The 23161-nt window shown below is 56.0% G+C and overlaps 2 protein-coding genes across 10 annotated transcripts in view; one reads left to right on the top strand and one right to left on the bottom strand.

Moving 5' to 3' along the window:
* Positions 1-19626, top strand: part of RAD9A (RAD9 checkpoint clamp component A) — an 83651-nt gene extending 64025 nt beyond the window's left edge. For 2 of the 9 annotated variants that reach the window (XM_033205109.1, XM_033205110.1), the window contains exons 3-13: positions 8329-8464; positions 12205-12884; positions 12967-13037; positions 13459-13587; positions 14306-14420; positions 14501-14600; positions 16851-16960; positions 17049-17313; positions 17403-17540; positions 18399-18603; positions 18681-19626. In XM_033205109.1, coding sequence (XP_033061000.1) covers positions 12851-12884; positions 12967-13037; positions 13459-13587; positions 14306-14420; positions 14501-14600; positions 16851-16960; positions 17049-17313; positions 17403-17540; positions 18399-18603; positions 18681-18776 — 1263 coding nt within the window. In that variant the 5' untranslated portion in view covers positions 8329-8464; positions 12205-12850 and the 3' untranslated portion in view covers positions 18777-19626. The other 7 variants (XM_033205111.1, XM_033205112.1, XM_033205114.1 and 4 more) reach the window with 6 other exon arrangements.
* On the bottom strand, positions 19396-23090 carry PPP1CA (protein phosphatase 1 catalytic subunit alpha). Its single transcript, XM_033205119.1, has 7 exons — positions 22892-23090; positions 22234-22365; positions 21855-22085; positions 20727-20831; positions 20164-20387; positions 19946-20080; positions 19396-19869 (listed from the first exon to the last, which is right to left on the bottom strand). The coding sequence occupies exons 1-7, from the start codon at positions 22944-22946 to the stop codon at positions 19759-19761; spliced, it is 993 nt and encodes a 330-aa protein (XP_033061010.1). The 5' UTR covers positions 22947-23090; the 3' UTR covers positions 19396-19758.
* Positions 23091-23161: the final 71 nt, after the last annotated feature.

Below are 23161 nucleotides of genomic sequence, written 5' to 3'. Positions count from 1 at the left end.
ACCCTAAGCTGGCTGTGATGTCAGCGGAAACCCGGAGGCAGAGGTCCTCTTCTGACCTCAGCAATGGCCCTACCCTGCCCTGGGTCCCCACCCACACCTGACCCAGCTCAGGCTTCCCAAAGGACTCCCCCCAACACCCCCTGCTTCCCGGGGAAGCCAGAGAGAAGCTGAGAGGAACAGGGCCTTCTGCCTGTCCCTCTCCTGCCCTAGCTGGGCTCTGCCTCCTGATCTGCCAGGGTGTCTGGGTGATGGGTGTGTGGAGGGCAGGGCAGAAGGGATACCCCCAGGTGCTCCACTCCTCCCTCGCCCGCCAGGAGCTTTCCCCGCCGTTCTCCCAGGATGTTCCATTGCCCTGGCCAGCCCGTGCCGCGGGCTCTGTGACTCCGTCTCCCCTGGCAGAGGAGTGGGGTTGCCTCTCCCTGGGCTGGAAGATCTTTATCCTGCCCTGCTGAGTCATGCCGGCTCCTCCCAAACTCTCCTCTCCCTCCTACCCCGCTGTCCTCCCCTCCGTCAGGCTTCTCCCAGCTTTCTCCAGACTGTCTGAGCTCCCCGGGGTCAAAGGATGGACACCACGTTCCCTGGGGCCATCCCAGTTATGGAAATCCCATCTCACAGGCCTGCCATTCCAGTACCACTGGGACAGTGCCTGCTCTGCCTCCACCAGCTGTGTGACCCCCACCAAGTCTCTAACCCTCCACACCTCTGTTTTCTCCATGTAAGACTGAATAAGGGACAACTGAGTGAATATAGGTCAAATTGCTGGCACTTAGAAGCAATCAATGATGTTTTATTTATTTATTTATTTTTGAGACAGTCCAGGCTGGAGTGCAGTGGCATAATCATGGCTTACTACAGCCTTGACTTCCAAGGCTCAAGCGATCCTCCCACCTCAACCTCCTGAGTAGCTACAGATGGATGTCACCATGCCTGGCTAATTTTTTGTATTTCTTTTTTTTTTTTTTGAGACAGAGTCTTGCTCTGTTACCCAGGCTGGAGTGCAGTGGTGCGATCTCGGCTCATTGCAACCTCCACCTCCCAGGTTCAAGTGATTCTCCTGCCTCACCTTCCTGAGTAGCTGGGATTACAGGCGCCTGCTAATTTTTGTATTTTTGGTAGAGACGGGGTTTCATCATGCTGGCCAGGCTGGTCTCGAACTTCCGACCTCAAGTGATCTGCCTGCTTCAGCCTCCCAAAGTGCTGGGGTTACAGGCATGAGCCACCACTCCTGGCCAATGTTTTTGTATTTCCTTGTAGAAATAGGGTTTTGTCATGTAGCTCAGGCTGGTCTCAAACTCCTGATCTCAAGCAATCTGTCTGCCTCAGCCTCCCAAAGTGCTGGCATTACAGGTGTGAGTCACCTTGCCCAGCCAATAATGTTAAAGAATCTTGTTACCTGCCCCTCATACCGTATCCCTCTGTCTTTGCTAACGGTGTCCTCTCTATCCAAAATGCAACTGCCCCTGGCAAACTCCCCATGGCTACTTATGTAGACCCTTTGTTCTTCTGCCTTCTTCCTAAACCCTGTCACTATCACCCCAGCTCTGCTCCCCACCAGACTTCACTCTCCAGGGCCCTTGCTGCTCTCCACTTTGTGTTATACGTGCTCTCTAGGGACCCGTCTCATCTCTCTCCTCTTTTGTTCCTGAGAGATTCTTTTTTTTTTTTTTGAGATGGAGTCTGGCTCTGTCGCCCAGGCTGGGGTGCAGTGGCCAGATCTCAGCTCACTGCAAGCTCCGCCTCCTGGGTTTACGCCATTCTCCTGCCTCAGCCTCCCGAGTAGCTGGAACTACAGGCGCCCGCCACCTCGCCCGGCTAGTTTTTTTTTGTATTTTTTAGTAGAGACGGGTTTTCACTGTGTTAGCCAGGATGGTCTCGATCTCCTGACCTCGTGATCCATCCGCCTCAGCCTCCCAAAGTGCTGGGATTACAGGCTTGAGCCACCGCGCCCGGCGTTCCTGAGAGGTTCTTGTAGGACTTCAGTGGGTTGAAGAGGGCTAGAGGTGGGGAGGGTGAATCTCAGGGCACAGTCAGCTCTGAAGGCGTGAGAGAAACCAACCAGCCATGACCCAGCCCTGTACTAGACTTTCAGGGTGTCTAGAAGACATGGGTGGTTTAGGTCTATGAAGAGCTCAACCCCCCCGCTTTTTTTTTTTTTTTTTTTGAGACAGAGTCTTTCTCTGTCACCCAGGCTGGAGTCCAGTGGCATGATCTCGGCTCAATGCAACTTCCCCCTCCCAGGTTCAAGCTATTCTCCCGCCTCAGCCTCCCGAGTAGCTGGGATATAGGCACCTGCCATCATGCCCGGCTAATTTGAGCTCACCTCGCTTTCTAGCACCCCCAGCCATCTTTCTGAGGCCCACCTTATGGTCCTTAACAGAGCACTCTGTACATATTTCCGTTTCAGCTGTTGCAAAATTTCAAAATGAAACAGGAACTTAAGGAGATATACAAAGGGCTGTAATGCAGAGAAAGGAGAGGTCAGAAGAGGGAGACGTTAGGGGAGACTTTGCAGATGTGGCAGGGAGAATTTGAGCGGCAGAAAGAGGGGGGCCACACCTGGCCTGGAACCAGGACAGGAGCTGGGGAGGAGCTGGCATTCAGACCCACGGAATCCTGTCACCTCCCAAAAGCTTTTGGAAGCCCCTGCTATAATACGCCTTGCTGAACAGTGTGGACCTACAGAGAAACACCTGCCTGTCAGGGACTCGGGAGCTGGTGGGAAAGAGGGCAAGATAACTTCAATACCAACTAGAGATTTGGGCGGCCTGCCAGGAGGCTCAGTGCAGACAAGGGCACCTGGAGCAGGCCTCCTCCAGCCTCTAGCTCAGCAGGGAACTTGAGAAAGATCCCTGGATTCTTTAGTATCAGAAAGCCCAGATCTACCACTTATAAGTGACCTGCCTGGGCAACATAGCAAGATCCCCCCAAACTTCCCCAAAAAATTAGCCAGGCATGGTGGCACACACCTGTAGTCCTATCTACTCGGGAGGCTGAGGTGAGAGGATTGCTTGAGCCCAGGAGTTCAAGGCTGCAGTGAGCTATTGAGCCACTGCACTCCAGCCTGGGTGACAGAGTGAGACCCTGTCTCCACACACACACACACACAAAAGTGAGCCTCTTAGCCTCACCAGACCTCCAGGGTTCAGTGAGGCCCAGATAAGATAATAAAGCAAAAGGGCTTTGCAAGCTGCAGAGCGCTAAGGAGATGGGAGAGACCTCTGATCTCCCCACGGTGTAGGCTATCACTCCTGTTTACTGAGCTCTTCCCAATTCCCTGTCTCTGCAGTGAAGCATTTGAATATGGCACGCAATCTCACATGGCCCTCCTGAGGCCGGTGCTGTTGTAGTTGCCATTTTACCATGGGTAAACTGAGGCACAGAGTTATATAACTTGTCCAAGGTACACAGGCAGGCAGCCTGGCTCTGGAGTACCCGGTTCTTAATTAGTAGCTCCCTCCCCACCTTGCCCCTAGTTCCCAAAAATCTCCTCCCTGCCTCTATCTCCCCTGTAATAGGCCTGTCTCAGCCCGGGAGGATGCCCTCTCTGTCCCCTCTGTCCCACCCAGCAAAACATGAGCACAAAACTACCTCCACAGAGGCCTGCCCAAGGCGGATCATCAAGGTCTCTGTTCCCGGAGCTGGGACTGGACACGGTGTCTGTCTCCCTCTGCTGGTCTCTTAGGGGACAGCCCAGCCAGGATGCTTTCCCTGAAGCTGGTGGCGCCTTTTCTCTCCCAAACAGCGGATTCTGAGTGTTGGAGAGGTTGAGGAAAAGGCCAGGGACACAGGCCAGGCTCTAACTTACGGGACTCCACATCGTCTCTTGGGGTCCATGTTGCCAGAAGCCTACCTCCAACAGGAGTGCAAAGGGGGGGTCCTAGGGAGACCAAGCCATCTCCCTGATGCCTGCCCTGGGGCACAGGCTTCAAACAGCCTCCTTCCCCTTCTAACCCATGAGTGGAGCCATCATCCATGGATGTATCTAAATCTTTTGTGAAGCCGTTTCTATTTCCAGCTGAGACAGCATCTTGGGGTAATGCGTTCCATCAGTGTCCTCCCCTGCCGGGTGAAGCACACTGCCTTTGATTTGTCCTGAACTTACCTCACTTGCGCTCCAAGGGGGCCTGTAATCCCAGTGTGCCAGGTTTTGGTGAACAAGCCTGAACTTCTCCCTTCCCATCCTCACTGTGGGTTTAAAAAAATTCATCCCATCTCCCCTCCACCTCCAGCCCTGCAGACTCAAAAGACCTGGTCCCTCATCTGTGCACAGTGCCTGGCAGTGTGGGCACATCCATTATCTCATGCCAGGCTCTAGCAGCTTGGGAGGAAGGCAAGGGCTCACATTCTCCTCTTGAGGCAGAGGCACCAGAGGGCCCAGAATCATGGGGCCAGAACTTGGTGCTGCTGGAGGCAGCAGCAGCACCAGCAGCCTCTCTCCGGAGCCTCTTCCCAATGGGGCTGACTCTTCTGATCATAACCAAGAGTCTTTTTTTTTTTTTTAGATGGAATCTTGCCCTGTTGCCCAGGCTGGGGAGTGCAGTGGTGGGATCTCGGCTCACTGCAGCCTCCATCTCCTGGGTTAAAGTGATTCTCCTGCTTCAGCCTCCTGAGTAGCTGGAATTACAGGTGTGTGCCACCACGCCCGGCTAATTTTTGTATTTTTTTTAGTAGAGACAGGGTTTTGCCATGTTGGCCAGGCTGTTCTTCAACTCCTGACCTCAAGTGATCCACCTACCTTGGCCTCCCAAAGTGCTGGGACTACAGGTGTGAGCCACCATGCCCAGCCAAGAGTTTTCTGAATATTTTCCAGTTTCTGGACACCAGGACTTTTCTCTGTAAGATTTCCTTGGGAGACTTTCCTCCTGGGTTCCTTGTGTAGATTCACCCTGGCTTTGTCCAAGCTGATGGTTTGTTTTGTCTCCAGTCCTGGCCCAAGGATACTGTGAGGATGACTCGAGCTGGAGGGGCAGGATTGTAGCAATCATAGTCACAGCAGTGCTAACAGCAGATTCTAAGAGCTGCATAAACATGAAGTTACTCCTCACGACAGCCCTTTGAGGTGGAAACAGGCTTGGAGAGCATAAGCAACTTGTCCATGTTTGCACAACTTGTTTTTTTTTTTTTTTTGAGACGGAGTCTCGCTCTGCCGCCCAGGCTGGAGTGCAGTGGCCGGATCTCAGCTCACTGCAAGCTCCGCCTCCTGGGTTTACGCCATTCTCCTGCCTCAGCCTCCCAAGCAGCTGGAACTACAGGCGCCCGCCACGTCGCCGGCTAGTTTTTTGTATTTTTTAGTAGAGACGGGGTTTCACCATGTTAGCCAGGATGGTCTCGATCTCCTGACCTCGTGATCCGCCCGTCTCGGCCTCCCAAAGTGCTGGGATTACAGGCTTGAGCCACCGCGCCCGGCTGCACAACTTGTTTTTAAGTGATGGAGATTGCGGCTAGGCTGGATTCAGACCTACTCAGGCTGGCATCTACAGCTGCATTCTCAGCCTCAACAGACAATCATGGGTTCAAGTCCTGAAACCTCTCTGAATTCCGTAATCTTCAGCCATTCATCACAGACTTATTACACCACTGCTGTGTGCCAAACATCATTCTGATTTCCGGGAGAAATGCCAGGGAACAAGAAAGGCAGGGGCAGAGCTTGACTGGGGGGCTGGCAGCACTTGGAATGCCACAAACTCACTACAAGCAGGGCAGGTGCCCTGCCAGCTCAGTGTCCCCACAGCTCAGAGCTGCCTTGCCTGCCTGGTTACCCCCCAGTAACCATACAAATGCCAGTCCCTGTGTGTGCATGATGAGATGAAGACAAGCCAGAGTAAACTCCCAAACCCTAAATTCCTCTGCCCCTTCTGATTTTAGTTACCCCGATCTGGCAAAACGCCAGCCATGAGTAATCCCGTCTGTGCTCCTGTGTCCAGGAGGGCTGCACTGGGCATCCCATGGTGGGACGGACCAGTGCCTGGCAAATGAGCCCCACCAATGGCTCCTCAGTAACTGTGTTTTCCTGGCCAACCCATGCTCTAACCTCACCCCTCTCAGTCTGTTTCTTCCTCCAGGAAGCTCTCCCTCATGCCCCTGACCAGGTCTTCCCAGGGACATATTCACATAGCCCACATCATCATCATTCCTGATCCTTCTCAAAGGTGTAATTTCATATTTACTTTGATGATTCTTTGGCTAATCTCAGTCTTCCCCCACTAGACCCCAGCCCTCCCCAGCTCAGGAGACTGGACTCTGCAGAAGGTGCATCTCCTCCAACCACCCATACTTCTGCTCAGAGCCTTGGCACTGACCCTTCCCTCTACCACAGCGCTCCTTCCCGGACGTCTGCACTGTTCACTCTCTTGCCTCCTGCAGGTCTTTGTTCAAATGGCGACTTCTCAGTGAGGCCAACCTGTCCATGCTAGTTAGAATCGAAGCCCTTCTCCCCCGACACTCCTCTCTCCCTCTCTGGGTTTTCTTTTTTTCCATAACACCCACCACCTTCTTGCATACTATAGGGTTTTACTCTGTGCCCAGGCTGGAGTGCAGTGGTACGATCGCAGCTCACTGTAACCCCTGCCTCCCAGGTTCAAGTGATCCTCCCACCTCAGCCTCCTGAATAGACGGGACTGCAGGTATGTGCCACCATGCCTGGCTAATTTTTGTATTTTTGGTAGAAACCATGTTGCCTAGGCTGGTCTTGAACTCCTGGACTCAAGCGATCTGCCCACATTGGTGTCCCAAAAGTGCTGGGATTATAGGTGTGAGCCACCGCATCCGGCCAGCATTTTTGTCCTGTACTCTCTTTCCCATAGTTAAAAAAGTGCATCCAGGATGTGTTGAATGAATATATGTTGAGTAAATGAATGAGTGAGCACCAGGGTCTCAAGCTTCCATTCCATATCTGCCCCCACACATTCACACACACTTACATGCGCACCTGCTTACAGGAGGCCACCTCTAATGGGGTATGCCAAAGACCAAAAATGTGGTGTTTTTAAAAAATTATTTTATTTTCTTCATTATAGAGACAGGGTCTCACTACGTTGCCCAGGCTCATCTCTAACTCCTGGGTTCAAGCAATCCTCCCTCCTCGGCCTCCCAAAATGCTGAGATTACAGGTATGAGCCAGCATGCCCAACTAAAAATTTTGGGTTTGAAAGAATTCTGACTAAAAAATTAGCTGGGCATGGTGGCATACACCTGTAGTCCCAGCTACTCGGGAGGCTGAGGTAGGAGGATCACTGAGCCCAGGAGGTTGAGGCTGCAGGGCTGCAGTGAGCCAGGATCATGCCACTGCACTCCACCCCGGGTGACAGAATAAGGCCCTGTCGCAAAAAAAAAAAAAAGAAAAGAAAGGAAAAGAAAAGAAAGGAAAGAAAGAAAGAAAGAGAGAAAGAGAAAGAAAGAAAAAAAAAAGAAAAGAAGGAAAGAAAGAAAGAAAGAAAGACAGAAAGAAAAAGAAAGAAGGAAAGAGAGAGAGAAAGAGAAAGCTCCTGAGAGAGCATCTCATTGAATAGCCCTCATTTTATTCAGGAAAAAACTGAGGCTCAGACAAGGGCCTGACGCCATCTGAGTAGGGCTGAAGCTGCATCCAGGTCCCTGACTTTGAGCACAGATCCCAGGTCCTCGTACCTATCTCTCACCCACACACAGGGTTCCTGGTTCCTGGTTCCTGGTTCCTGGTTGCTCCCAGCTCCTTATCCCCCTGTGTGCCCCTCTTCTGCACCTGAAGTGGGTTACTGGATATGCCAAATGCAGGCCTGGAAGGGATTCCTGGCCTCAGATTGGAAAGCTACCTTCCAGCCCCACAGCCCAGGGGCCAGAGGGTCGGGGGAGGTGGGACAGCCAATTATAGCTTCTCCCCCAAGTTGGGGTGGATGAGAGGCATAGCGGAGTCATGGGGCCCCTTCAGGATCACAGCATGTCAAAGTTGGAAGGGACCTCAGTGAGTACCTCCTACTCGCCCCAACCCCCACCAACACATCATACAGATGAGGAAGCAGCCGAGACAGGGAGGGATTTGCACAAATCACACAGCAGGACAGGGACACATCCTACCACGACTCCCGACTTCCCACTCTAGTCTTCTTTCTGTTCTAAATGGAACCTTCAGAAAGTTCCAATGAGTTCTGACTTTTGGCAAGGGAGTGGGAGGGTAACTGAAAAATGCTCAATACGAGTCGAAAGAGTGTATGTCGACTGGGGCAGTGGCTCACACCTGCCCCCGGCTGATATAAAGGGCCGACATGGTTCCTGCCCTTGTGAGGCGGACACACCAGTGAAGACAGATGTGAAACATATGAAAAAAAGCATATGTCTCCCTTCTCTTCTGCCTAGGGTCCTCAAGGCCATAGGACTCCATAACTCTATAGGTGTCAGGGGCAGAAACAGGATTGTGTGAAGATTCACAGCCTCCCGTTTCCTTGCCTTCAGGGAGCTTCGGCATCTACCCTTGTTCCAGGCGGCTGCTCAGGTAATGAGTACGAGGCAGAGGTGGAAGGCTGTGCTGGTTTACAAGTGGTGGGGGAGGGGTCCAGAGAGCAGGATGAGGCTGAGAACATGGGGACAACTGTCAAGCAGGGAGAGATGGGACTGTGGGTGGAGTGCTGGAAGTTGAGTGTTTCAGCACTGTGCTAAGAGTGACTTAGAGACAGCTCAGCTGCATTTGGCTCACGCTAATTTATTTGTTTGTTTGTTTATTTTTCCATGTCCTTTGTCAACAGGAATGGTTTATAGATATTCACTCATTCATTTTTTGAGACGCAGCCTCACTCTGTCACCCAGGCTGGAGTGCAGTGGGGTGATCTTGGCTCACTGCAAACTCCACCTCCCGGGTTCAAGCGATTCTCCTGCCTCAGCCTCCTGAGTAGCTGGGACTACAGGCACGTGCCACCATGCCTGGCTAATTTTTGTGTTATTAGTAGAGATGGGGTTTCACCACGTCAGCCAGGCTGGTCTTGAACTCCTGGTCTCAGGTGATCTACCTGCCCCGGCCTTCCAAAGTGCTGGGATTATAGGTGTGAGCCATCGCACTCGGCCTTTTTTTTTTTTTTGAGAAAGGGTCTGGCTCTCTTACCCAGGCTGCAGTGCAGTGGCGCTATCTCGGCTCACTGCAACCTCTACCTCCTAGGCTCAAGTGATCCACCCGCCTCCGCCTCCCAAAGTGCTGGGATTAAAAGTATGTGCCGCCGCACCCAGCTGGTTTACACATTTTACAATGTAACATCTATTTACTCATTTACTGAGTGCCAGACCCTGTGTGAGGTACATACAGCAACAAACAAAACAGATATGGATGCTGGGCACGGTGGCTCACGCCTGTAATCCCAGCACTTTGGGAGGCTAAAGAAGGAGGACTGCCTGAGCCCAGGAGTTCAAGACCAGCCTGGGCAACTGAAGGAGACCTTATCTCTAACAAAAATATTTTTTAAAAAATTAGCTGGCTGCAGTGGCACGCGCTGGTAGCCCTAGCTACTCGGGAGGTTGAGGTGGAAGGATCGCTTGAGCCTGGGAAGTTGAGGCTGCTGTGAACCATGATCGTGCTACTGCACTCCAGCCTGGGTGACAAAGCAAGACCCCATCTTAACAAACAAAACAGAACAAAACAAAACAAAGCCAAGGCCGGGTGTGGTGGCTCACGCCTGTAATCCCAGCACTTTGGAAGGCTGAGACGGGCAGATCAGTTAAGGTCAGGAGTTTGAGACCAGCCTGGCCAACATGGCTAAACCCCATCTCTAATAAAAATACAAGAATTAGCCAGGCATGGTGGCACACGCCTGTATTCCCAGGTACTTGGGAGGCTGAGGCACAGTAATTGCTTGAACCCCAGAGGCGGAGTTTGCAGTGAGCCGAGATCACGCCACTGCACTCCAGCCTGGGCGACAGAGCAAGACTCTGTCTTCAGGAAAAACAAAACAAAACAAAACCAGACATGGTTCCTGCCCTTGTGAGGCAGACACACTAGTGAGGAGGACACATGTTAAATAGGAAAACACACGTATGAAATAATGTGGTAAGTGCTGTGGCTAAAACAGGGCCTAGCTAGAGCGTACTGGGGTGCTGGTGGGGGCAGAAAAGACCTCACTGGGCCCAGGGAAGAGAAGCACCACCACATTAGAAGAGGTAAGCTGATGCCAAGTGGGGGGCAGCTAAGGATGTGCTAAGATCCCCAGGTGGAAGAGGAAGTGGGGGGTTCAGGGAGCCCACACGGTTAGCATGGCTGTGCAGGTGATCAAGGGGAGGCAACAGGTGCAGAAATGGGTGGGGACGGCTCCTGCAGGCTCAGGGCAGAGTTTGGATTTTATGGCGACCACTTGGAGTGTGCAAACATGGGAGAGACATGACACAATGGACATTTTAGGAGGGTCACTTTGCTGCTGTATGGAGAGTGGCCTGGAGGGGGCAGGGTGGAGGCAGGAGACCACTGAGAGCTGTTACAGTCATCCAGGTGAGAGGATGGTGGCCTAGGCCCTGGAGATGGAAGAGGAGGGCAAAGCTGCCACCTGTTAAGTTACCACCTGTTTGGGAGGCAGAGTGGTCAGGACTTAACTGAAAGATCGTGTATGGGTGAGGGCGAGCATGAGGCCAAGGATGACTCCCAGCATACTGAGCCGGATGCCCAGGGACAGGGGGCACTATTTCTATGGATCCCCCGGGAAGGGGAAGGGAAGAGTAACCTCCTCCCCCAGGACTCCACGGAAAGGGCCAGGGCTGGAGACCAGGGGAGCGGAAGGAGAGGGAGAAACAAAGTGTATGCATGTATCCAAATGTCAGCTGTACTCGCTCTATGTGTACAATTATTATGTATCAATTCAACTCATTTGAAAGTGGGTCTGGAGAGCAAGGGGCACAGAGACAAATATATCTTCACTACCACAGGATCTGAGGGGCAAGGCACAGGCAGGCCCTACAGGAACACAGGGATGCCCTGGGCCCTTCAAAGAACCACCAGAGCCTTGGTACTGTGGGGAGAGTAGGGGTCAGTGAGTTTCTCTAGGACTCCCTTACATTTTACTCACCTGGACCTGGAGGCCCAGGAGAAGGGGAAGACCTTCCAGCTGATGCATCCCCACCTGGCACACAGTCTGGTTTTTGTTTTTGTTTTGAGATGGAGTCTCGCTCTGTCGCCAGGCTGGAGTGCAGTGACACGATCTCGGCTTACTGCAACCTCCACCTCCCGGGTTCAAGCAATTCTCCCGCCTCAGCCTCCAGAGTAGCTGGGACTACAGACGCTCGCCAACACGCCCGGCTAATTTTTGTACTGTTAGTAGAGAGGGGATTTCACGATGTTGGCCAGAATGGTCTGGATCTCTTGACCTGGTGATCCGCCCGCCTCAGCCTCTCAAAGTGGTGGGATTACAGGCATAAGCCACCACGCCCTGCCAGTCTGAGGTCTTTTAAAAACACAGGCCCGGGCTGGGTGTGGTGGCCCATGCCTGTAATCCCAGCACTTTGGGAGGCCAAACTCCTGACCTTAGATCACTTGAGGTCAGGAGTTCAAGACCAGCCTGGCCAACATGGCGAAACCCGTCTCTACTAAAAGTACAAAAATTAGCTAGGCCTTGTGGCAGGCGCCTGTAATCCCAGCTACTTGGGAGGCTGAGGCAAGAGAATCGCTTGAACCTGGGAGGCGTGATCGTGCCACTGTACTCCAGCCTGGGCAACAGAACGAGACTCTATCTCAAAACAAACAAAACCCCCCCCCCACAAAAAAAAAGACAAAACAAACAAACAAACAAAAAACCAGGCCGGGTGCAGTGGCTCACGCCACTTTGAGAGGCCAAGGCGGAAAGATATCTTGAACCCTAGAGTTGAGATGGGCCTGGGCAACATGGCAAGACTCCGTCTCTACAAAAAACAAAAAACAAACAAACAAACAAAAAAGCCGGGCGTGGTGGGTGTGCCTGTGGTCCCAGATACTCAGGAGACTGAGGTGGGAGGATCCCTTGAGCTCAGGAGTTCCAGGCGGCAGTGAGCCGTGTTCGCGCCACTGCACTCCAGCCTAGGTGACAGAGCAAGAATATGTCTTAGGGAAAAAAAAAAAAAAGGCACATAACCACGATCCACCCTCGTAAAACATTTCTAGAGCGTCCCAGCGGTGCCCCTCATCATCTGGCGGCCCCTAAGCCTCTCTGAGACTCACAGACCTACTCCCCTCTCCAGGGGGCGGAGCCCACACCGCTGAGCATTTACTCTTGTTCCTCCCTCTGCCAGGAGCACCGTTCTACCCCTTTCTGCCTGGAGAAGTTGCCGTTTTTCCTTCAAGGATCCTGGAAGCCAGAAGGAGCAGCCACCTCCCACTCCCAGCTGCTGCAAGCAAGCTGCTTTGACCTCTTTCTAGAGTTGGGGATTGCTGCTGGAGTTCGAGTCTCCGGCCCAGAGTGGGTGTGATGGTCTTGCTTGCATCCTGTATCCCCCGACAGATGCCCGGGAACTCTACTCAGTGGGTGATCCCAGAGAGCTCGCACCCACACTATGACTCCGAGTCCAGCGCTCGGTCCACTGCACAGGAACCTCGCGCCCCAGAGCTGCGTCCTCTCTGCCCTTCGCGATCCGATGCGCGGCCGGCGGGACGCCCCGATCTCCAAGGGCGCGGAAGGCAGAGGCGTGCCGGCAGAGCCAGAAGCAGCTGACCGGCGCCGCGGGCCTCCCCGGTCACGTGACACCGGGGGGGGGCAACGTGTGTCGTCACGTGACGGCGGAGCCTGTGAACGTTTTTCTCACGTGACGGAGGCGCCTGCGTGTGGACCAATGGGGAGGCGGGGGCGGGGCTGGCAGGGGAGGTGCGCGGGAAGGACCCCGGGCTCGGAGGTCGCGGAGAGTGGGGTAGTGCTGGCCGCTGGCTGGGCGCTGGGGCAGCATGAAGTGCCTGGTCACGGGCGGCAACGTGAAGGGTGAGTGCGGGTCGGCCTGGCAGCGGCGGTGCAGGAGCCGCGGAGCCGCCAGCCTAACCCCCTTCCGCTCTCCTCCCCGCAGTGCTCGGCAAGGCCGTCCACTCCCTGTCCCGCATCGGGGACGAGCTCTACCTGGAACCCTTGGAGGACGGGGTGAGGGGCTGGGGTGTGGGGGCGGGTGGGACTCCAGCCGGGAGCGGGTAACCCGGACTCGAGTCTCGCCCCCTCTAGGCGGGGTGACCACTGGCAGATTTGTCGGCAGAGTTTCAGTTTCTTAGCCTAGCGCCTGTCATCTTCCCAGGCCGGTGTGTGAATTGAAAGCTGCCTTCCTGCAAGCTCCCGGGGGGTAACGTGCCCTTAGAGAAACTCGGGGAAGGCCTGGGTGTACGACCGCTCCTCTGCGGCAGCAGCGCCGAGGCCGCCTCTGAAGGCTTCATGGCGAAGGAGGGTTTCAGCAGGTGGTGGCGGAGCGGGGGGACGATAGGGCAAGTGTGTGAGCAGAAGCAGCCGGAGGGTCTTCTGGGTCTGTGGCTGCCCCCTGACCACGTCCCTCTCCCTGCTCTTTGTGGCCCAGCTCTCCCTCCGGACGGTGAACTCCTCCCGCTCTGCCTATGCCTGCTTTCTCTTTGCTCCGCTCTTCTTCCAGCAATACCAGGCAGCCACCCCTGGTCAGGACCTGCCGCGCTGTAAGATCCTGATGAAGGTGAGGCCCTTCCCTCAGCAGTGGCACTGCCCCACCCCAGGAATCTCCACCAGCTGTACCTCTGCCCTGGGGTACTCAGTAGATGCTAAGTGGGGAGAGAGCCACGTGCAAGCCCAATCCATGCAAAACACAGGGAGGGCCTTGGTAAAAGCATCACAGCGGGGACCTGAGAGGGTGGTGACGCTCAAGTTCTTCAAGAAAGGTAAGCAGGTCTTTTGGCCGGGTGCGGTGGCTCACACCTGTAATCCTAGCACTTTGGGAGGCCGAGGCGGGCGGATCACGAGGTCAGGAATTCGAGACTAGCCTGGCCAACATGGTGAAACCCCGTCTCTACTAAAAATACAAAAATTAGCCAGGTGTGGTGGTGGGCGCCTATAATCCCAGTTACTCGGGAGGCTGAGGCAGGAGAATTGCTTGAACCTGGGAGGCGGAGGTTGCAGTGAGCCAAGATCGCACCACTGCACTCCAGCCTGGGTGACAGAGCGAGACTCCGTCTCAGAGAAAAAAAAAAAAAGAGAAAGGTAAGCAGGTCTTTCAAGGCATTGCAAGCATAAGGAAGAGCATGAATGAGGCCTAGAAGGATGCCAGTGTCCCGTGTGATGTGGGAGCCCTTTTCCCAGAGTTACATGCTGGGCCCATGATTGGTGTGGGCCTACATGGGACAGGAGAGCTTGTCGCAGAGATGCGGTGCTAGGCTGAGGTGTCTTATCCCATTTAGTCCTTCCTGTCTGTCTTCCGCTCACTGGCGATGCTGGAGAAGACGGTGGAAAAATGCTGCATCTCCCTGAACGGCCGGAGCAGCCGCCTGGTGGTCCAGCTGCACTGCAAGTTCGGTGAGTGGGCAGCCGGCCAGCCAAGGGGTGCCTCGGCAGGGAGGTCGGCGAGGCCCACTGAGACCCTATCGCCCATCCAGGGGTGCGGAAGACTCACAACCTGTCCTTCCAGGACTGTGAGTCCCTGCAGGCCGTCTTCGACCCAGCCTCGTGCCCCCACATGCTCCGCGCCCCAGCACGGTGAGCACACCCCTGCCCTCAGCTCAGCTCCAGGTCTCTCTCTTCCTTTGGGGCCTCAAGGGTTGATTTAAGAAGGTACGTCCTTCATTTTCCCTACAGAGTTTCTGTGAACCTCAAAGACATCCCATGGCCCGCTATGTGCTCAGGTCCTTACCTGGCTCTTTAAAGGCAGACGGTGGCATGGAGGAGGGGCAGGCGCCTCCTTGCTCCATTCTCCTCACTGTTAGGAGCCTTCGTTCTCCATCCCAAAGGTCTGACTTGACTTTCTGGCTGCTCAGACCCATTCCAATTCCTCCTGTAGGAAGCAGATTTCTGGCCTGCCACCAAATCTCTTGTCTGGCTTGAGTAACTTTGAAGGTCTTCCCCTTAACCTGTGGCTCAGAGGCTCAGACCCCTACTCCGGCCTGGGCATCCTTCCAGAGGTGTTCCCCACTCAAGGGCAGCCTCTTTTCCTGATTGCCCAGGATCAAGGAGTCCCCAAGGCCAGGGCAGGAGGCTGAAGGGGAGGTTGTGGTTCAGGAGGGCTGCCTGAGTAATCAACTATGGGTGGAGCTGTTCTGGGCAGTCCGAGCACCGGGGGCTGTCTGGGGCCAGGGAAACAGGGACTCCAGTGGAAGCAAAGGTCCCTGGCAAGAACCAGTTCAGAGAGGAGTGGGCTCTCCCCCTGTCCCACGCTAGACACTGCTTGTATTCAAGTGGCCCAAGGTCCTGCTCATTTCTCAGTGTGACTGAATGTCCCTTTGGGTCCTGACATCTGTTTCCCCAGGTTCTCTTGAGCCAGCACTGCTCAGAGCTCTTTTGGGTAGTGAGAGGGGGGCCAATTCCTTGGGCTGCATTTAGGGTTTTCTTTTTTTTTCTTTTTTTGAGATGGAGTTTCGCTCTTGTTGCCCAGGCAGTGGCACGATCTAGGCTCACCACAACCTCCGCCTCCCGATTCAAGTGATTCTTCTGCCTCAGCCTACCAAGTAGCTGGGATTGTAGGCATGCGCCACCATGCCTGGCTAATTTTTTGTATTTTTAGTAGAAACGGGGTTTCTCCATGTTGGTCGGGCTGGTCTTGAATTCCCGACCTCAGGTGATCTGCCCGCCTCAGCCTCCCAAAGTGCTGGGATTATAGGCGTGAGCCACTGCGCCCTTTTGTGTGTGTGTGTGTGAGATGGAGTCTTGCTCTGTCAACCAGGCTGGAGTGCAGTGGCGGGATCTCGGCTCACTGCAAGCTCCGCCTACTGGGTTCACGCCATTCTCCTGCCTCAGCCTCCCGAGCAGCTGGGACTACAGGTGCCCACCACCACGCCTGGCTAATTTTTTGTATTTTTAGTAGATGGGGTTTTACCATGTTAGCCAGGATGGTCTCGATCTCCTGACCTCGTGATCTGCCCGCCTCAGCCTCCCAAAGTGCTGGGATTACAGGCGTGAGCCACCACGCCTAGCCCCCAGTCTCTTTTTTTAAAAAATGAGCAGTCGTTTCTCTCATTTTGTTTGTTTTGAGACGGAGTCTTGCTCTGTCGCCCAGGCTGGAGTGCAGTGGTGCAATCTCAGCTCACTGCAATCTCCGCCTCCCAGGTTGAAGCAATTCTCCTGCCTCAGCTTCACGAGTAGCTGGGATTACAGGTATGCACCGGCTAATTTTTGTATTTTTAGTAGAGATGAGGTTTCACCATGTTGGCCAAACTGGTCTCGAGCTCCTGACCTCAAATGATCCACTGCTTCGGCCTCCCAGAGTGCTTGGATTGCAGGCATGAGCCACTGCACCCAGCTACTCTGTTTTTTTTTTAATCCTTGTGCAGGAGCCTCGCTAATCTTTTGCATGCTTCAGTTTTAGCGTATGTGCTGCTGAAGCGAGCACTCTCTGTCTCATGAATAATTTCAAATATATGTAAAAGCAGATGCAGCTCCCGTCCCGTTGACTTGAAGCAAACTCCAGATGTGATCTCATCTGTATAGCAATGGGTATCCCTAGAGGATGAGGGTTTCAGGGCTCTTTCTGAAGGCCGGGTTTGTAGGGCGGCATGAGTGCCATGTCCTGCCTCTGGGCCCTCTCCCCGCTCTGCATGGTCAGGTGCCACCTGCCAGGTTTGAGCAATCACTGCAACCGGCCCCCTTCCTGCCACCTTATCTGGGCCTCGTCCACCGTGTGCTAGGCCTGCGCACATCCATGCGTGTGCATGTGTTACTCCCGCCTCAGGTCCTCTGCGAGCAAAGCCCTGGGCAGGGCCAAGCATTGGGGGTAATGCTCCGCCCTGTTCACAGGGTCTTGGGGGAGGCTGTTGTGCCCTTCCCTCCTGCGCTGGCTGAAGTGACGCTGGGCATTGGCCGTGGCCGCAGGGTCATTCTGCGCAGCTACCATGAGGAGGAGGCAGGTGAGGGGGCTGGACGTGACCTGGGACAGAGCAGAGCGGCAGGTGGGAGAGGGGTGGGGCCCAGGTTCCTCCTATTCTTCCCCAACAGACAGCACTGCCAAAGCCATGGTGACTGAGATGTGCCTTGCAGAGGAGGATTTCCAGCAGCTGCAGGCCCAGGAAGGGGTGGCCATTACTTTCTGCCTCAAGGAGTTCCGGGTGAGGTTCCCCCTACGCACTCGCCAGTCCTGTCCTGCCTGCCCAGCTCAGCCCAGCCCGGGGCCTCACCTGCTACCTCTTTCCTCCCAGGGGCTCCTGAGCTTTGCAGAGTCAGCAAACTTGAATCTTAGCATTCATTTTGATGCTCCAGGCAGGTAATTCCCAGCCTTGGGACAGGGAAGGGCTCTGGGATGCCAGGAGCTGAATAGGATGACCTAGTTTGGGACCCCCGTCCCCTGCCCAGGCCTGCCATCTTCACCATCAAGGACTCTTTGCTGGATGGCCACTTTGTCTTGGCCACACTCTCAGACACCGACTCGCACTCCCAGGACCTGGGCTCCCCAGAGCGTCATCAGCCAGTGCCTCAGCTCCAGACTCACAGGTGAGGGCACCTCCCCCAACTCCTCCTCTCCCCATGTCTGTGCTCTCCAGCCTGAGACGCAGTTCCTAGCTTCTGCACCTCCCTGCAATGTGTTCTCTCTCCCGCTTCCCTCCTGTTCCTCCTCTCTCTCCATCAGGCCTCAGTCCCTACCCCTGCAATGTGTTCTCTCTCCCGCTTCCCTCCTGTTCCTCCTCTCTCTCCGTGAGGCCCCAGTCCCTACCCCTACAGTGCTCACAGCTGCCAGCCCTGCAGACTCAGCCTTCTTGGTCAGCTGTACTCAGAGACTCCTCCCACCCATGGAAGCATCCCCAAGGCCCTGCCGGCTTCCTTCTCTGGCTGAGGCCTCCCCTCTGAGCCTCCTCCCAGGCCAAGGAGGGAAAGGGCTGCTGGGAGGCAGGAGCTGCCTGGGCTGGGGGAAGCAGGTGGCTGGAAGAGCAGGTGGGCTGGGGAGGATGGCCCAGTGCACTTTCAGGACAGGAAGCTGGGGCTGGCCCCCAGCCCAGCCTGTCCCCGGGCTCCTGTGCTTTCCAGCTTCTGTCCCCTGGGAAGGCGGGGACTTGGGCCCCATGTGGCCCAGTTCACAGGACTTGCTGCTCCTCTCCCCTAGCTGAGCTAAAGGAGCCCCCAGGATGCCTTCCTCAGGCCCCTACCTCAATTCTGATCAGAGATTCCTGGCCCACCCTCTCCAGGAAGCCACCACTTAACCCCTGCATCCTCTCCTCTCCAGCCAAATCAGGAAGTCATAAAACCAAGAGATCTTCAGTGGTCAGAGGGCCCCAGAGCTCCCTTGGAGCCTTCTAAGGTGGGGCCCTGCCTCTGCTCCCCCTTTCCTCCCTGATACTCCGATTCTGCTTGCAGCCTACCCCACCCAGACGACTTTGCCAGTGACGACATTGACTCTTACATGATCGCCATGGAAACCACTATAGGCAGTGAGGGCTCGCGGGTGCTGCCCTCCATTTCCCTTTCACCTGGTCCCCAGCCCCCCGAGAGCCCCGGCCTCCACTCCGAGGAAGATGAGGCTGAGCCCAGTACAGTGCCTGGGACTCCCCCACCCAAGAAGGTAGGGACTGGAGGTGGAGGCAGGGGCGGGAGGTGGGGAAGGGAGCAGCCTCCAGAACTCACTTGTTCTCTTTCCAGTTCCGCTCACTGTTCTTCGGCTCCATCCTGGCCCCTGTACGCTCCCCCCAGGGCCCCAGCCCTGTGCTGGCTGAAGACAGTGAGGGAGAAGGCTGAACCAAGAACCTGAAGCCTGTACCCAGAGGCCTTGGACTAGATGAAACCCCAGCCAGTGGAAGAAGAGCTGGGTCTCAGGCCTGGGGATCAGAAAGGTGGGCTTCCTGGAGCTGGGCTGTTTCACTGCCTCTTGCAGGCCCCAGCTGGCTGTCACTGTAAAGCTGTCCCACAGCAGTCAGGCCTGGGCCCTGTTATCTCCCTACAACCCCCAATCGTGACTTTCCAGACCTGGCCCTGAACTACTGACGTTCCTACCTCTTATTTCCCATTGAGTCTCAGGCTATACTCCAGCTGGCCAAGGCTGGAAACCTGTCTCCCTCAGGCTCACCTTCCTAAGGAAAATGTCACAGCAGGTGCTGCTGGCCCCTGGTGACCCAGCTTCTCTGCCAGTCATGACCTGCTCCTTCCTGAAGTCCTGGGCGTGCATCTGGGACCCCCGTGGAGCTGCCAGCTTTTCTTGCTTTCCTGATACTCTTTGGCGCTGACTTGGAATTCTAAGAGCCTTGGACCTGCGTGTGTGGCTAGGGTTGTCCTTGCTGGGGCCTGGTGCCCAGCCTCCCAAGTAGCTCCGCGCAGAAGAGCTGCCAGGCAGTGTCTTAGATGCGAGACGGAGGCCATGGCGAGAATCCAGCTTTGACCTTTATTCAAGAGACCAGATGGGTTGCCCCAGGATCCGGCTGCCAGCCCTGAGGCCAAGCACGGCTGGAGACCCACGACCTGGCCTGCCGTTGCCCTGAGCTGCAGCCTCAGCCCCAGGATCCTGCTCACAGCCACCGCTGATGAGGACAGGAAGCAGCCCTGGGGGATTGGACGCTGCTATTGATTCATTAAAAAAAAAAAAAAAAAAAAAGAAAAATACACCAAGGCTCCATGTTCCCCGTGATAGGTGGGCCTGAGGGGCCGGGGTGACCCCCCCCAGCATGGCAGCATGATTTCTGTACAATCCATCCATCATCTGGGGCACAGGCACAGGGCGCAGGGGCTATTTCTTGGCTTTGGCGGAATTGCGGGGTGGGGTGATGGGCCGGCCTCCAGGGTTCAGGCCACTGAACTGCCCGTACTTCCCCTTGTTCTTGTCGGCGGGCTTGAGGATCTAAAAGAGACAGGGTTGCTCAAGCTCATGGGGCTGAGCCACGAGGCCTAGTAGCTCCTTTCTTCCCCACACTCACCTGGAAGGAGCACATGAGGGTCTCGTCCACGCTCATCATGGCGCCAGCATTGTCAAACTCGCCACAGTAGTTGGGAGCTGAGAAAAGTGTCACCAGCTGCCGCTTGGCAAAGAACTCATAGCCATCTTCTACCACCTGGGCGAGGATCGGAGCGGTCAGTCCCAAGCGCAGGCAAGGCCCTCCCCTTCCCCCGCCACAGACGGGAGCCGCCAGCCCACCTGGTGTGCTCGACAGATGAGGTCCAAGTCGTGCTTGTGGAGGAACTTGGCCACCACCTCGGCTCCAAAGGTAAAAGAGACGCCACGGTCGTTCTCGCCCCAGCCCTGCACGTCCTTGTCAGGGTCAGACCACAGGAGGTCACACAGCAGGCCCTGGTCAGGCACATCTGTGGGCCGCATGATCCGCCGAATCTGCTCCATGGACTGCAGGTCTGGGGAGAGGCCTGGAGGGCCAGGGGGAAGGTCACTTCCTCAAACAAGGACATCCTTCCTCCAGGAAGCCTTGGCCAGTGAGCCTCACCTTTTCCACCACCCTCCTGGTCCCTCCACTGGTCTCCTGGGTGCCTAGGCAGGCAGAAGTCATCCCCTTCCCCTCAGCTTTTTCAAGTTCCCAAACAGGCACAAAGGCGTCCCTGCCCTCAGGAGCACAGAGCTCTGGGAGAAAGACAAGCCCGCCCCATGTAGGACGCACATCAAGGAAGTGAGTGCAGCCCAGCACAGTGGGGTATGGAGACACTTCCTGAAAGGAGTGACTTCCCAGATGAGAACTAAGGAGAGCTCACCTCCGTGGCAGCAAAAGATCTTTTCGTCCACTATGGCCGCGATGGGCAGGCAGTTGAAGCAGTCAGTGAACGTTTTCCACAGTTTGATGTTGTAGCGTCTCTTGCCTGCCCAGAGGGAGGTGGCTGTGAGGGGCCTGCCTGCTCCACCCTCAGCCGGGGTCCCTGGGCTATTCAGCCGCAGCTGGGAGAGAGTCAGGCACCAATGCAAACCACCCCCCACCCCTGCCATCTGTCAGCCTTCCAGGAGCAATTCTAGTTACTTTTTATTTTAATCTGTAATTTAAACAGGATTTGGGCAGGGCATGGTGGCTAACACCTGTAATCCCAGCACTTTGGGAGGCCGAAGCGGGCGGATCACCTGAGGTCAGAAGTTCAAGACCAGCCTGACCAACAGGGAGAAACCCTGTCTCTACTAAAATACAAATAAATTAGCCAGGCATGGTGTTGTACGCCTGTAATCCCAGCTACTTGGGAGGCTGAGGCAGGAGAATCGCTTGAACCCGGGAGATGGAGGTTGTGGTGAACTGAGATCACACCACTGCACTCCAGCCTGGGCAACAAGAGCGAAAGTCCGTCTCAAAAAAGTAAAGAAACGGGGTCTTGCTCAGTCACCCAGGCTGGAGTGCGGCAGCAAGATCATCGCTCACTGTAACTTGGAGCTTCTGGGTCCAAGTGATCTTCCCACCTCAGCCTCCCGCCAGAAGTACTTCTAAAGCACCCGAGTCCGCTGGAAACTGAGTTCCAATCTGGACCAGCCTCAGGGTTGGCATTCATTGCACGCCCCGGCCCATGAGCCGGGCCAAGTACAGGTCTGGTTTATCTCAGCTTCTGGACAGCAGAGCTCATTTGCAAACATCCTAAATGCTTAGTAGCAAATGTAGGGGGAACGTCACCAGGCAGGGCCCTGGGGGAAGGCACTAGAATACGGGCAGTCCTTCAGTCAGCAACCATTCCCCAGACCCCATGCCAGGAGGGGCAGGGCAGGCACAAAAACGGACCTGGGCCCTGCCTTCGTGAAGCGCACAGTCTAGCAAGTGTCTGTCAGATATCAGGCCAATGTGAAGGTCCCACTGAATGGCAAGGAGTGTGGTCAGGACCCGGGCAGCCCCAGACACTCAGACCACTCACACTCATCGTAGAAACCGTAGATGCGGTTGATGCTGGCGCACTCGTGGTTCCCACGGAGCAGGAAGAAGTTCTCGGGGTACTTGATCTTATAGGCCAGCAGCAGGCAGATGGTCTCCAAGGACTGCTTGCCCCTGTCCACATAGTCCCCCAGAAAGAGGTAGTTGCTCTCCGGAGGGAAACCGCCATACTCAAATAGTCGCAGAAGGTCGTAGTACTGGCCGTGTATATCACCTGTGACCCAGGGAACCGGGTAAGCTAGATGCAGGGTCTAGACCTGAACCCAGGGCCAGGACTGGGCTCAAGGGAGGAGGACTCCAGGAACTCTGTGGGGGCCAGTGCCACTTTTAGGAAGGCAAGGGGACCTGGGTCGGGGGCTCACCGCAGATCTTGAGGGGTGCCTCCAGCTCCAGAAGAATGGGCTGGCTCAGGAAAATCTCCCGGGATTTCAGGCACAGACCGCGGATCTCGTTCTCTGTCAGCTGTACATTCTTGCCAGGCCGCGAGCCCTGCACTGGGGGCGCAATGGGGTGTCAAGACCCTGGACCCTGACAGGAGGAGGGTGGGCGACACGGGTGGCCCTATGGATACCTCCGGGGGCGCCTAGGCCTCCTCGGCCGCTCCTTACCCACAGGCAGCTGTTGCTGCTGAGCCTCCCGGGACCTCAGCCTCAAGCCTCCCAAGGGAAGCCCCCAACTACCCTCAGCGCCTCGGGAGGCGACTGTCGTGCGCAGGGGGCTGCCACCCAAAAACCTCACAGCGCAGGACCCCTTCGTGGACCGGGCTTCACGGGTTTCTCTCTCGCCTCAAGAACCCAGGCAACCCGTGCGCCCCCGGCCCGGGAGAGGGGGCTGCTCCGCGCGTCGGAGCGGGCCCCGGACCTCTCAGGCGCGTCCGCGGGGGGGCGGCTGCGGCCACCGAACCTCGCGGCCCGTCCCCGCCCAGTCTAAGCTGGCCCCGGGGGCCCGCCCGCGCGCCACTTCCGGGCCCGGCAGGGGGCCAGGGCGCGGCGGACGCAGGCCTCCCCCGCCCCGACCAACCTTCTAGCAGGCGCCCGATGATCGAGTCAAGGTTGAGCTTCTCGCTATCGGACATGGCGGCGCCGCCGCTCCAGCCCAGCAGCTCCGGGCCCGCTCCTGCCTCCCGCCCTTCGGCAGCCTCCTTCCGGCCTGGCTCTCCTTCCGCCCGCCCCAGTCCGCCCCCGGCCCGCGGCCCCGCCTCCGGGCCTCCCGGGCCCGCCCCGCCCGGTCCCCCGCGCTCTAGCGCCCCCGCTGGACGCGAAGCGCCGCGGCCCGGGGGGCGGGCCCTTG

The sequence above is a fragment of the Trachypithecus francoisi genome, unplaced genomic scaffold (assembly GCF_009764315.1).
Source record: "Trachypithecus francoisi isolate TF-2019V2 unplaced genomic scaffold, Tfra_2.0 Lachesis_group8, whole genome shotgun sequence".
Lineage (NCBI taxonomy): Eukaryota > Metazoa > Chordata > Mammalia > Primates > Cercopithecidae > Trachypithecus > Trachypithecus francoisi.
Note: the sequence above shows the minus strand (reverse complement) of the source record. Positions and strands in the feature narration are given on the sequence as shown.

Coding starts and splice junctions, on each gene's coding strand:
- PPP1CA (XM_033205119.1), bottom strand. CDS start 22,946: ATGTCCGATAGCGAGAAGCTCAACCTTGACTCGATCATCGGGCGCCTG. Junction 22,366..22,891: donor CATCGGGCGCCTGCTAGAAG/GTTGGTCGGGGC, acceptor TTGCGCCCCCAG/TGCAGGGCTCGCGGCCTGGC. Junction 20,081..20,163: donor TCATCTGTCGAGCACACCAG/GTGGGCTGGCGG, acceptor ATCCTCGCCCAG/GTGGTAGAAGATGGCTATGA.